Source organism: Pristiophorus japonicus, chromosome 1, assembly GCF_044704955.1.
Source record: "Pristiophorus japonicus isolate sPriJap1 chromosome 1, sPriJap1.hap1, whole genome shotgun sequence".
NCBI classification, from domain to species: Eukaryota; Metazoa; Chordata; class Chondrichthyes; family Pristiophoridae; genus Pristiophorus; species Pristiophorus japonicus.
In genome coordinates, this window is record NC_091977.1 from 541,228,457 (window position 1) to 541,243,385 (window position 14,929).

The 14,929-nt window shown below is 45.7% G+C and overlaps 1 protein-coding gene across 1 annotated transcript in view; it reads right to left on the reverse strand.

The window, feature by feature from the left end:
- The window catches only part of lama3 (laminin, alpha 3), a 511,887-nt gene that overhangs the window by 313,553 nt on the left and 183,405 nt on the right, over positions 1-14,929 (reverse strand). Inside the window, exons 9-13 of the mRNA XM_070889172.1 lie at positions 14,516-14,606; positions 10,487-10,725; positions 6,596-6,796; positions 5,982-6,086; positions 2,519-2,740 (exon numbers count right to left, since the gene is read on the reverse strand). Coding sequence (XP_070745273.1) covers positions 2,519-2,740; positions 5,982-6,086; positions 6,596-6,796; positions 10,487-10,725; positions 14,516-14,606 — 858 coding nt within the window. The remainder of the gene's footprint in view (positions 1-2,518; positions 2,741-5,981; positions 6,087-6,595; positions 6,797-10,486; positions 10,726-14,515; positions 14,607-14,929) is intronic.

The following is a 14,929-nucleotide window of genomic DNA, read 5'->3' on the forward strand; positions in this document are numbered from 1 at the left end:
GAGAAGCTGGGGTTGTTCTCCTCAGAGCAGAGAAGGTTGCGAGGAGATTTGCTAGAGGTGTTCAAAATCATGAGGGGTTCGGACAGAGAAGAGAGAGAGAAACTGTTCCCATTGGCAGAAGGGTTGAGAACCAGAGGACACAGATTTAAGGTGATTGGTAAAAGAACTAAAAGCAATATAAGAAAAAACTAGAAGGCCTTCACATCCTTCCTAAAGTGTGGTGCCCAGAATTGGACACAATACTCCAGTTGAGGCCGAACCAGTGTTTTATACAGGTTCATCATAACCTCCTTGCTTTTGTACTCTATGTCTCTATTTATAAAGCCCAGGATCCCGTAAGCTTTTTTAACTGCTTTCTCAACCTGCCCTGCCACCTTCAACGATTTGTGCCCATATACCCCCAGGTCTCTCTGTTCATGCTCCCCCTTTAGGATCGAACCCTTTAGTTTATATTGTCTCTCCTCGTTCTTCCTATCAAAACGTATCACTTCACTTTTCTGCATTAAATTTCATCTGCCACATGTCCACCCATTCCACCAGCCTGTCCTCTTGAATTCTATCACTATCCTCCTCACTGTTCACTATACATCCAAGTTTTGTGTTATCTGCAAACGTTGAAGTTGTGGCCTGTACACCCACAACCAAGTCATTAATATATATCAAGAAAAGCCGTGGTCCCAGTACCGACCCCTAGGGAACACCACTGTATACCTTCCTCCAGTCCGAAAAACAACCGTTCACCATTACTCTCTGTTTCCTGTCACTGAGCCAATTCCCTATCCATACTGCCACTGACCCTTTTATTCCATGGGCTACAAAGCTTATTATGTGGCACTTTGTCAAATGCCTTTTGGAAATCCATGTGCACCACATCAACCACATTGCCCTCATCAATCCTCTCTGTTACCTCATCAAAAAACCCAATCAAGTTAGTTACACATTTCTGCTATTAATTACTTAATAGCAGAAATGTTAGAAACTTGTTTTGTAGCAATTGGTGCAATAAACTTTTTCTTCAATTGAAGATTGCCATTATTTTGACACTGTTTGATTAACACCGTTTCATTTTAGCTTACTAGATTTTAAATCAAAGTCAAAATAAGCATCGTAAAACATCACACGAACGGTTTCTGTGGATAATCTGGTCAATAGAGGATGACCCATTGGTATAATCAGGCCTGCAATATCTTCACTAGAATGTAATTTATAGCTGAATGGAGTTAACAGAGATTAATAAAATGTGTTTTCATTCATTTAACTCTTTCAATGCCACTGCACATGGTGAGGTTAATCCCTGTAGCCCAAATGCACGATCTAGAACGGCAGTAAAGATGCCTTCCGGCAATTTCTAGCGAGAAGAGCCTGAACTGACGTGATACTAATCAAACTCTCAGTAGCACCCTGGGTGCCGTGCTCAATGTAAATGGTAAGCGCTCACTTTGGAAATGTCCAGCCGATGGGACAACAGTCACTGGGGGACTGGGGGTGGGGTAAGCCGGAACACCTAGAAGAAAAATACATTCACAGTTAAAAATGTCAAATTTACATAACATGCAAACTAATTCATAAGAACATAAGAATTAGGAGCAGGAGTCGGTCATTCTGCCCCTCGAGCCTGCTCCGCCATTCAATGAGATCATGGCTGATCTTCGACCTCAACTCCACTTTCCCGCCCGATCCCCATATCCCTTGATTCCCTAAAGTCCAAAAATCTATCGATCTCAGCCTTGAATATACTCAACGGGTAAGAGAAGGTTAAGGGAGATTCAATGGAGGAGTTAAAAACTGAGGGGTTTTGATAGAGTAAATAAGGAGGGTCGGTAACCAGAGGACACAGATTTAAGGTCATTGGCAAAAGAACCAGAGGGGGAGACAAAGAGAATTATTTTTACGCAGCGAGTTGTTGTGATCTGGGAGCAGATTCAATAGTAATTTTCAAAAGGGAAATGGATAAATACTTGAAAATGAAAAATTTGCCGGGCTACGGGGAAAGAGCGGGGGGGACTAATTGGAGAACTCTTTCCAAAGAGCCAGCACAGGCCCGATGGGCCGAATGGCCTCCTCCTGTGTTGTATGCTTCCTTGGCTCAATTTTCCCAAATGTTCTGCGCCGAGTTTTTGGCGGGCACCGTTTTTTTTGGAGTAAATTAAAATCTTCAAGTTTCCCCAAAGTTTCTGTGCCTGCGTAATTCACAAAGGTACGATTTTTATTTGCGTCATATGGGGCGTAACCTGATGTCTGCGCCAGTTTTTAAACATTTAAGCAAGTTTGGCCAACTTACATTTCTCCTACAACGGTGTATGTGACCATTCCCAAAAAAACCTTCTAGGCACTTAACAAAAATCAGTGCACATTTACAAAATCGGCGTAGAAAGACGCCGAAGTATTTAACCGAAGTTTTGGAGGGAGTGAAGGAGGCAGAGAATATTCATCATAAAGCTTAATTTTTTTGAAAGTCAAAAGAGAGAAATTGGAAGCGTAGTGCAATTCTTGAATTTTTGATTTTTTTTCAAAGTACCAACCCACTACCGAACGTCTCCTCTCCGGGCTCGAGGGTTGGAGCGCGGCTGGCAGAATCGTTCCCTCGCCCGGACACAGGCGCTCGGGGCTCGGCTTCAAGAGAAGCCCGGGGTGGGGGGGAAGCTGAGCCCTGAGCCCGTGTCCGGGCGAGGGAACGAGTCTGCCGGCCCACGCTCTGACCCTCGAGCCCGGTGAGGAGACGTTCGGTGATGGGGTGGTACTTTGAAAAACATCAAGAATTAAAGAATTGCATTGGACTTCGTTGCTCCAAATGTCTTCATTGAATCCCTAGCTTCCCGTTTTAAGCAAGCCTATTGCGCATGCGCAGACCAGGGTGTGGTCCACACTAAGGCATGCACCTTGGAGAGAGAGAGGAAGAAGAGGTGTGAGTGCTTTGTCCTACTGTTTTGAGGTTGTTGCAAAGTTACAATTTAATTATGAGGGCAATATTGACAATGCCATACCTCGCACAAGCCTTCTGCATGATGGTGCTGCAGAGGAGAAGAATTAATAGGCATCATCACCTGAGGAACCTCAGAGCACGTACGATGATGGGCAGGAGGCTTACCCACATTGGGTATGTCGAGACATGCGTTCATACCTGTACCTGAGTGAGGCAGACTGTGTGAGAAGGCTGCATTTCCGCAAAGAAGTTGTAACCGAGATCTGTCAGTTAATAAAAGCAGACCTGCACCCTAGAAGCGTCAGGAGGACTGCTTTGTCAGTTGAAATAAAGGTTACATCTGCACTTTCATTCTATGCATCTGGATCATTCCAGGCTACAACTGGGAATGTGTGCACCATTTTTCAACATGCAACACATATCTGTATTCGGCAGGTGACTGCTGCACTATATGCCCGGAGGAATGACTACATAAAAGTTCCCCATGACCACTCAGGCAATGCGTGAAAGGGTTGTGGGCTTCTCCAGGATTGCTGGCTTCCCAAAGGTATAGGGCTGCATTGATTGTATCCACATCGCCTTGCGAGCATCTTTGGAGAATTCTGAGATGTACAGGAACAGAAAAGGCTTCCACTCGATGAGCGTGCAGCTCGTCTGTGACGACATGCATCGCATCACGGCAGTTGATGCGAGATACCCTGGGAGCACCCATGATGCTTTCATCCTACGCGACAGGGCTATATCTGCCATGTCTCAGCAGCAGCCAGAGGGGCAGAGCTGGCTACTGGGGGACAAAGGGTACGGCCTCGCCAGCTGGCTCATGACGCCCCTCCGCGTGACCCGGACGGAAGCTGAGCGGGAATACAACATGTCACACATTGCGACGCGCAGCATAACGGAGGGGACCATTGGCATCTTGAAGCAGTGTTGCCGATCATGAGGCAACAGCAGCTGGTCGTGGAAGACCCACCTGAGGTGAGAGTGGCTGATGATGAGGATGAAGATACAGATGATGATAAGGAGAATGACGAGGAAGCCATGCAACTACCTGAACAGGAGCACGATGGCGGAGGAGGGCGGGCCGTCGTGCCCCTTTAACGATTGCTCGAGCCTTGCGCCAGCAGCTCATCCGTGAACACTTTGCTGCCTGAAGGCTCAGCGTCAACTATTTCACATGGACCATGCTTACTGTCTGGACCTGTTCCGTAATGTTGTGTTGTGTTAATGGAACAAATAACGGAACTGATTCAGTTATAATTTAAAATATATATTTTGTTTTAACACTTGTTTGTACTTAACTTTAATAAAAATATTCTTGTATCAAACTTTAAATTATTCAGTTATGATCACTTACAAACTTTAAGATCACTTACAACTTTTAAACTTCTACACTTATATCACTCACAAAAAACTTTTAATTTGAGAACAGTTACAACAGAAACAACAACAACAGCAGCAAAGAAAGGCTGCACCCATCTCTCCTCCACCTTATCCTAGGATCACCTGCTGCGCTTGGTCTTGGTGACTCCACCCCTACCCACTGAAGGTGGCACAGCATTTCTTGGGTTGTTACCAAGCTTGATCCTTTCGAGCATCTTGGGTAATGCGCACTTCTTGTTGGGGCATGTGGGAAGGCGGTAATGTGGAAGGCCCGGCTTAGAACATAAGAACATTAGAAATAGGAGCAGGAGTAGGCCATACGGCCCCTCGAGCCTGCTCCGCCATTCAATACGATCATGGCTGATCTGATCAGCTCCACTTCCCTCCCCATAACCCTTTATTCCCGTATCGCTCAAAAATCTGTCTACCTCCGCTTTAAATATATTCAATGTCCCAGCCTCCACAGCTCTCTGGGGCAGAGAATTCCACAGATTTACAGCCCTCCGAGGGAAGAAATTCCTCCTCATCTCAGTTTTAAATGGGCGGCCACTTATTCTGAGACTACGTCCCCTAGGTTTAGTCTCCCCCATCAGTGGAAACATCCTCTCTGCATCCACCTTGTCGAGCCCCCTCATTATCTTATATGTTTCGATAAGATCACCTCTCATTCTTCTGAACTCCAATGTGTATAGGCACAACTTACTCAACCTATCTTCATAGCTCAAGCCCCTCATCTCCAGAATCAACCTAGTGAAGCCTCTAATGCAAGTATATCCTTCTTTAAATACAGAGACCAGAATTGTACGCAGTACTCCAGGTGTGGCCTCAGCAAAACTTCCCTGCTTTTATACTCCATCCTCCCTTGCAATAAAGGCCAACATTCCATTGGCCTTCCTGGTCACTAACTGTTTGTGTTTCATGCACAAGGACCCCCAGGTCCTTCTGTACTGCAGCACTTTGCAATTTTTCTCCATTTAAATTATAATTTGCTTCACTATTTTTTCTGCCAAGAGCATGGGGGTGAGGGAGGGGGGGGGGGGAGTCGGAGGATGAAGCCCCCACTGTTGTACTCACTCTGGAGGAGGTGCTGGTGCTCTTCAGAGGTTGGTCTGGGGATTGGAGTGGGAGTGGCAGTTGATTCCAGCAATGGCCACGGGGTCTGGGCGTGTTCCCTTATTGCAGCAGCTACCTCCGACATTCCCTCCCTCATGTTCACCGACATTGTATCCGCTATCTGCGACATTCCCTCCCTCATATTCACCGACATTGTATCCGCTACCTGTGACATTCCATTCCTAATGTGCCCGGACAGTGTTCCTATTTCTCGCAAGAGTGTTGTTACTTCTCCCGACAGACCCGATACCTCATCACCCACCCCATGGTGTCCAAGAGTGATCGGGTAAGGTCAATGATCTCCGCACTCATTGCCATCATCTGAACCACATCTGTTACATCCTGCACCTCAGGTGAGCGCGGTCGAGCTCTCCTTCCCCTCCTCACCCTGGGTGTGCCTCGCTGCATCCTACTGGGAACCGCAGCCTCGGACAGTGTGAAACCAGGAAATGTCCCAACACTCACACCGCTCAGGAAAGGGGCTGGCACCTTAATCGGTGGCACCTGCACCTCCCCCAGAGTGAGTACAACAGTGGGGGGGTTTCTTCCTACCCCTCCCCCTCACCCCCTTGCTCTTGGTCTGGAAGGTGGGATTGGAAGATGTTCTCCTCGTCCGTGTCTGAATCTTCTTCTGCGATGGCTTCAGCCTCTTCTGGGTTGGCCTCAAGTTCTGCAAAATATAACAGAACAGACAACTGGTTAGTAGCAGAGGAGGGGGCAGGGGGGCATGAGTAGGCGCTCAGCGCAGGCAGCAGGCTCATTTGAAGGACCACGATGAATAATAGCACATTGCATCAACCGAAGCGTAGCAGACAGAGACATCCCCATGAACCGAAGCGTGGCTAGCCCACGCAGTACTTAACTTTAAACAAAGCCAGACTCTGGAATTTGCAGGGCTTACCCTCTCCCTCGAGTGTGGGCCCAGCTTGTGCAGTGGTGGTTGCTTTTCTCCAGGCAGGACACATCAAAGCAGCGACCCTGTCTTCCAAGGGTGTCATTGGGTGCAGATGTGCCAGACCTCCTCCTGATCGAGTTCTCTCTCTTTTATTGTGGGCCACCTTCCCCTGCAAAGATGAAAATATAACTTTTGAGGGAGGGTGTCTTTCTGCTGGGTGGGACATATACAGCTGGTCACATGTACAATTGCAATTCCAATGAGTAAATTAAAATATTGCTTACACCAACTGCTTGACCAAGGTCCAGCCACTTCTTGTTGCACTGGCCTCCGGACCTCGGGGTGGTCACCATTTCACAGTAATCTTGTGAAAGTTGGTTCCAGCGTTTCTTCATTTCTTTTGGTGAAACTTTTATGTGACCTCTGCTGGTGTCCAGCTCATGCCATCTGGCCTCAATAACAGTAAACAGGGCCTCCACTTCATCCTGGGAGAAATGTTTGGTCCTTGAGCCACATTGCGTATTGCAGCTCCGATTTTTTCCATTCAGAAGAAAAGTTCTCACACACAACTGTCTCTTTAAAAATGGCTGAATGCAGACCATGAGGTGTACTGGGCATGCGCGCCCATACCAGTCACGTAGAAAACTTCATTTTTTGTGCATGCGCAGAAGTGGGGAGGGGCTCATTTTTTGCGGCGCAGACCTTAGGCTCCACCCCCAAAGCTAAAGGACAGGCTGCACGGCGCCAATTTCAAAAAATTACAATGGGGAAAGAATTCAAAAGCAGAGAAATTATGTTCAGCTTATACAGAACCTTGGTTAGACCACACTTGGAGTACTGTGCACAGTTCTGGTCTTCATATTACATAAACAATATAACTGGAGAAGGTGCAAAAAGATTTACAAGGACAATACCAAAAGTGAGAGAGTTCAACCCTGAACCGGTTGGGATTCCTTTCTCCAGAAAAGGGAAAGATGAGGGGTGACAAAATAGAGGTCTTTAAAATTATGAATGGGGTTCGATTATGGTAGAGGTAGAGACGATGTTTACACTTGTGGAGTAGACCAGAACTAGGGGCCATAAATATAAGGTAGTCTAATAAATCTAATAGGGAATTCAGGAGAAACTTCTTTACCCAGCGAGTGGTGAGAGGGTGGAACTTGGGACAAGGAGTGGTTGAGGTGAATAGCAAAGATGCCTATCTCTGTAACCTCCTTCAGCTCTATAACATAGAAACATAGAAAATAGGCCATTCGGCCCTTCGAGCCTGCACCACCATTCAATAAGGTCATGGCTGATCATTCCCTCAGTACCCCTTTCCTGCTTTCTCTCCATACCCCTTGATCCCTTTAGCCGTAAGGGCCATATCTAACTCCCTCTTGAATATATCAAACGAACGGGCATCAACAACTTTCCATGGTAGAGAATTCCACAGGTTCACAATTCTCTGAGTGAAGAAGTTTCTCTTCATCTCAGTCATAAATGGCTTACACCTTATCCTTAGACTGTGACCCCTGGTTCTGGACTTCCCCAACATCAGGAACATTCTTCCTGCATCTAACCTGTCCAGTCCCGTCAGAATTTTATATGTTTCTATGAGATCCCCTCTCATCCTTCTAAACTCCAGTGAATACAGGCCCAGTCGCTCCAGTCTCTCTTCATATGTCAATCCTGCCATCCTGGGAATCAGTCTGGTGAACCTTCGCTGCACTCCCTCAATAGCAAGAACGTCCTTCCTCAGATTAGGAGACCAAAACTGAACACAATATTCCAGGTGAGGCCTCACCAAGGCCCTGTACAACTGCAGTAAGACCTCCCTGCTCCTATACTCAAATCACCTAACGCCATTTGCTGACTTGGATCGATCCCGTCACTGCTTTCCAAATGCGCTCCTATTTCATCTTTAATAACTGATTCCAACATTTTCCCCACTACTGATGTCAGGCTAACCAGTCTATAATTCCCCATTTTCTCTCTCCCTCCTTTTTTAAAAAGTGGTGTTACATTAGCTACCCTCCAGTCCACAGGAACTGATCCAGAGTCGATAGACTGTTGGAAAATGATCACCAATGCATCCACTATTTCTAGGGCCACTTCCTTAAATACTCTGGGATGCAGACTATCAGGCCCTGGGGATTTATTGGCCTTCAATCCCATCAATTTCCCTAACACAATTGCCTGACTAATAAGGATTTCCTTCAGTTCCTCCTTCTCGCTAGACCTTTGGTTCCCTAGTACCTCCGGAAGGTTATTTGTATCTTCCTTCGTGAAGACAGAATCAAAGTATTTGTTCAATTGGTCTCCCATTTCTTTGTTCCCCATTATAAATTCACCTGAATCTGACTGCAAGGGACCTAATTTTGGCTTCACTAATCTTTTTCTCTTCACATATCTAGAGAAGCTTTTGCAGTCAGTTTTTATGTTCCCAGCAAGCTTCCTCTCATACTCTATTTTCCCCCTCCTAATTAAACCCTTTGTCCTCCTCTGCTGAAATTTCTCCCAGTCCTCAGGTTTGCTGCTTTTCCTGGCTAATTCCTTGGACTGAACACTATCCCTAATTTCCCTTGTGAGCCACGGTTGAGCCACATTCCCCGTTTTTATTTTTGCTCCAGATAGGGATGTACAATTGTTGAAGTTCATCCATGTGATCTTTAAATGTTTGCCATTGCCTATCCACCGTCAACCCTTTAAGTATCATTCGCCAGTTTATTTGGGGTATGGAGAGAAAGCAGGAAAGGGGTACTGAGGTGAATGATCAGCCATGATCTTATTGAATGGCGGTGCAGGCTCGAAGGGCCGAATGGCCTACTCCTGCACCTATTTTCTATGTTTCTATGTTTCTATTCTAGCCAATTCACATCTCATACCATCGAAGTTACCTTTCCTTAAGTTCAGGACCCTAATCTCTGAATTAACTGTGTCACTCTCCAACTTAATAAAGAATTCTACCATATTATGGTCACTCTTCTCCAAGGGGCCTCGCACAACAAGATTGCTAATTAGTCCTTTCTCATTACATCACCCAGTTTAGGATGGCCACCCCTCTAGTTGGTTCCTCGACATATTGGTCTAGAAAACCATCCTTAATACACTCCAGGAAATCCTCCTCCACCGTATTGCTACCAGTTTGATTAGCCCAATTTATATATAGACTAAAGTCGCCCTTGATAACTGCTGTACCTTTATTGCACGCATCCCTAATTTCTTGTTTGATGCTGTCCCCAACCTCACTAGTACTGTTTGGTGGTCTGTACACAACTCCCACTCGCGTTTTCTGCCCTTTGGTATTACACAGCTCTACCCATACAGATTCCACATCATCCCAGCTAATGTCCTTCCTTACTATTATGTTAATTTCCTCTTTAACCAACAACGCTAACCCACCTCCTTTTCCTTTCTGTCTATCCTTTCTGAATGTTGAATACCCTTGGATGTTGAGTTCCCAGCCTTGGTCACCCTGGAGCCACGTCTCTGTAATCCCAATTATATCATATTCGTTAATAGCTGCCTGTGCAGTTAATTCGTCCACCCAATCACATCTCTGCGCTCCTCCAATTCTGGCCTCTTGCGCATCCCCGATTTTCATCGCTCCACCATTAGTGACCGCGCCTTCAGCTGCTTGAGCCCTAAGCTCTGGAATTCCCACACTAAACCTCTCCGTCTCTGTCTCCTCCTTTAAGATGCTTAAAACCTACAGCACAGAAAGAGACCATTATGCCCCTCATGCCTGTGCCGACTCAATAAACACATGAGTGAGAAAGGAATGGAAGGATAGGCAGATAAGACGAGATGAAGAGGGTTGGGAGGAGACTTGTGTGAAGCATAAACACCGGCCGGACCTGCTGATCTGAATGGCCTGTGCTATAAATTCTATGTAATTCTGTGTAAGTCTCAAAAGAGAATGAAGATGTGTATTACATTTGCACTTTCTGGACTCTCTCTATACAGTAAATGCCCACTGGCTCCTTCTAAATGAGGTGCCTGCCCACTCTGGCAGTAATCAGTGTTCGAGAGCATCAACGAGTGGTGATGCTGTCGCAGTGCTAGCATCGTGACCTGTGGGAATCTCAGAGCCCATAACATAAGCATAGACGACATACTTAAATCAGAGCATGATCTCTGATTTCAAGTGTCAAATTCTCCAACCGGAATAAACAAAGTATTAGGTTTCTCACGCTGCCAGTTGCTTGGAAATGGGTGAACGGGTATTTAACTGGGCTCCTTTCTGCACTGTGAACAAGGTCTGTCCATAAAGACACACATATAAAACTGTAATACGTACGAATGCACCGAGGATAGTCGTAGTATCCATGGGAACAACGGTTGCAGTGTTCACCACTGAACTGAGGTTTGCAGCGGCAGAGGCCTGTTGTTTCGCCACATCCGTCTGTAAGTTCAGGGTTACACCTGCAGGCTGAAGAGAATAAGACGTCGCTTTCAGGCATTAATTTAAATCAAATTTAAAACTCTCATCCATGTGTTCAAATCCCTCAGAAAATGCTGGAGACACTCAGCAGGTCAGGCAGCATCTGTGGAGAGAGAAACAGAGTTCACGTTTCAGGTCAGTGACCTTTCATCAGACCATTCTGACGAAAGGTCACTGGCCTGAAACGTTAATCCCGTTTCTCTCTCCACAGATGCTGCCTGACCTGCTGAGTGGTTTCCAGCGTTTTCGGTTTGTATTTCAGATTTGCAGCATCCGCAGTATTTTGCCGTTGTTCAAATCCCTCCATGGCCTCGTCCCCTCCCTATCTCCCCTAATGAGATCTCTGCGCTCCTCCAACTCTGACCTCGTGCGCATCCTTGATTTTCTTCGCTCCACCATTGGTGACCGTGCCTTCACCTGCCTGGGTCCTAAGCGCTGGAATTCCCACACTAAACCTCTCCACCTCTGTCTCCTCCTTTAAGACGCTTAAAATCTACAGCACAGAAGGAGGCCATTCGGCCCATCATGCCTGTGCCGGCTCTTCCTCTTCCTCTGCTCTTTCCCCTTGGCCCTGCAAGTTTTTCCTTTTCAAGTACTAATCCAATTCCCTTTGAACACTTTATAAGATCTACCTCTTTGACCAAGCATTTGGTTGCCAGCCCTAATATCGCCTTATGTGGTTCGTGTGTCAAATTCTGTTTGATAATCTCTTTTGTGAAGCGCCTTGAGATGTTTTACTATGTGAAACATAAGAAATAAGAAATAGGAGCAGGAGTCGGCCATACGGCCCCACGAGCCCGCTCCGCCATTTAATAAGATCATGGCTGATCCGATCATGGACTCAGGTCCACTTCCCTGCCCGCTCCCCAAAACCTCTTATTCTCTTATCGGTTAAGAAACTGTCTATTTCTGTCTTAAATTTATTCAATGACCCAGCCTCCACAGCTCTCTGAGACAGCGAATTCCACAGATTTACAACCCTCAGAGAGAAGAAATTCCTCCTCATCTCAGTTTTAAATGGGCGGCCCCTTATTCTAAGACCATGCCCCCTAGTTCTAGTCTCCCCCATCAGTGGAAACATCCTCTCTGCATCCACCTTGTCAAGCCCCCTCATAATCTTATACGTTTCGATAAGATCACCTCTATATAAATACAAGTTGTAGTTAATTAAGACATAGGATAATTTAACTGAGACAGTCAACTTATTCAAGTTGCATATTTAATATATGTTGAACAATTTATTTAGTATCATAAGCCTCTAGGTCTCCAGGCACAACTTGTTTTGTTACCCACTAATGTACAAGAAGTAATTTCCTGAGTATATGCTGGCAGTGAGGGATCTTGCCTCCCGCTCGGGTTGATTAAAAAGTCACAGCCACAGTTTCAATGACTTCCCCTTCATTGCTGGTTAGTTTCTGACATGGCCTAGTTGCAGTGTGCTTCCTGAAGGTCAGCGCGCACCCTGAGCATTTAAGATACATTCTCCACAGTTTAACCACACTCGGCGAACCCATTAGCCGACAGGAAGTAGGCTAATGACAAAACGATCACTAATCATAGAATCTGACAACACAGAAGGAGGCCATTCGGCCCATCGTGCCAGCTCTTTGAACAAGCGATACGATTAGTCTCACTCTCCTCCTCTTTCCCAAAAGCTCTGCCATTTTTTTTTCCTTTATAAATATTTATCCAAGTTCTTTTGAAAAGTTTCTATTGAATCCGATTCTAGTCAGTGCATTCCAGATCATAACAACTTCTTCTCTAATCTTACACACAGCAGAATATACGACCTCCGCACTGGGCTTAAGGCACTGAAGTTCAATCTTGAGGTGAGGCTGCCATTCATTAACCGATTGAACTTCAGTCTTTGTCGTTTATAAAGTCATTATATCATCATCAAAACTCAGTTTAATTACAACCTTATCACTCGCTGCCAGCTATTATTCTGTGCACTTTTAACAGGCAGCCAGGTTATTTATCTTGGGGAAACAAGATATAGATGGTGTGTTCGTCCTGCACAGTGGTGCTTCATGGGACTGGGATGTGGTTTAGACTTGTGTTTTCTCAACTAGGGAGTTGCCAATATTAACTGCTCCATCAACAACAACAACTTGTATTTATATAGCGCCTTTAATGTAGTGAAGCGTGCCAAGGCGCTTCACAGGATTATTATGCAATAAAAATTTGACACCGAGCTGCATAAGTAGAAATTAGCGCAGATAACCAAAAGCTTGGTCAAAGAGGCAGGTTTTAAAGAGCACCTTGAAGGAGCAAAGAGAGGCGGAGAGGTTTAGGGAGGGAGTTCCAGAGCTTGGGGCCCAGGCAACAAAAAGCACGGCCACCAATGGTTCGATTAGAATCAGGGATGCTCGGGAGGGCAGAATTAGAGGAGCGCAGACATCTCGGGGGGTTTGTGGTGCTGGAGGAGATTACAGAGATAGGGAGGGGTGAGGCCATGGAGGGATATGCCAAGCAGAGAGAAGCGTGACACTCACAGCCAGGAAGTGAGAAAATCAGCAGAAGTTGCCTCAGTCTGATCAAGTGTATCTCCTTATATATGATCGAAGATTACCATTAGCAGAAGCCTGCTTGTTCTCTGAGAATCATAGAATTACAACGCAGAACTAGGCTATCCCGCACACATATAATGAACATATAATCTAGGCTGACACTCCCAGTGCAATAATGAGTGAGTGCTGATCTGTATCTTAACCCCATCTATCCACTTGGTCTGTAACCCTTCGAAGACTTTGAGAAGATGGGCAAATGCATGTTTAAACAGGTAAATCTGTGGCTCAGTGGGCAGCACCCTCGCCTCGGAGTCAGAAAGTTGTTGGTTCATGTCCCACTCCAGGGACTTGAGCACAAAAATCTAGGCTGACACTCCCAGTGCAGTACTGAGGGAGCACTGCACTGTCGGGGGTGCCGTCTTTCAGATGAGATGTTAAACAGAGGCCCTTCCTGCACTCTCTAGTGGACATAAAGGATCCCATGGCACTATTTCGAAAAAGAGCAGGGGAGTTATGCCCAGTATCCTGGGCCTATATTTATCCTGCAACCAACATCGCTAGAAACAGATGATCTGGTCATTATCACATTGCTGTTTGTGGGAGCTTGCTGTGCACAAATTGCCTGCCGCGTTTCCCACATTATAACAGTGACTACACTTCATAAAGTACGTCATTGGCTGTAAAGCATTTTGGGATGTCCTGAGGTCGTGAAAGGCGCTATAGAAATGCAAGTTCTTTCTTTCCTTCTTTTCATTGAGGTTAGGTAGCCATAAAGAAGGGGGTAAAATAAGGAGGGATTATAGAAATCTTAAAAAAATTTCTTTTTTCATATCAGTGTTCTATTTTCACAGCAATTCATTGAGCAATTAAAATAACAAAACTGGAAACTCCTTGCTTTCTAAAATGATATACAGAAATACCAGGGGGCCCATTTGAAAAGCAGCGAGACCGGGAGCAACGCTGGTTTCACACCGCGATCGATTTTACTCTCCACGGAAATCAACGGAGAGCAATATTAAGGCCTATGTGACGTGCGTTAAGTGCATCGTTTGGGGCATTGTTTTTAAAAATGTTAAAAATTGCACAATATTTACTTTGTAAATGTGCCAAAGTTGAATGTTGGCGGGTGTAAGACTGGCATTCCACCTGCTCCCCTGGGATTCCCGTGGATGAGTTAGGCTCAAACTACCCCAAAAATGTTTCACTGGAGGGTGCTACAATAATCTATTTTACTGCTGTGGAAAAACAATAACACAGGAAAGACGTACGTAAGCAGCCATCGGGCGCCTCCCTTGGAACTCCAGGCAATCGGTAATAAAATGGCGCACACCGCTCACAGTTTGTTCCCGCGGTGTTGTGCTGCGGAGAAATTTAGAAACAAGTGACTCACAAAAAAGTAACGAAACTTCTGCTGCTGCAAATGCTTATTCGTCTGTGAAATGCCAAACTAGCATATTAGCAATTGAGCTTTCATTTTAGGAAATTAAACCCAGCCGTTACAATAGCTTTTCAAGTGGACAATTAAGATTTGCAACTTGGAAATTAAGCGAATAAAACCTTTCCTTCGTGTGCCAATGGAACTGCAGTGGTAAATTTCTGTTAACAGCACCACCAACGCTTGTTCGGCGTGAGTTCGGGGCCCAGGAGAGGCGAGGGCCCGGGGGCAGCACGGGCCCAGCCCA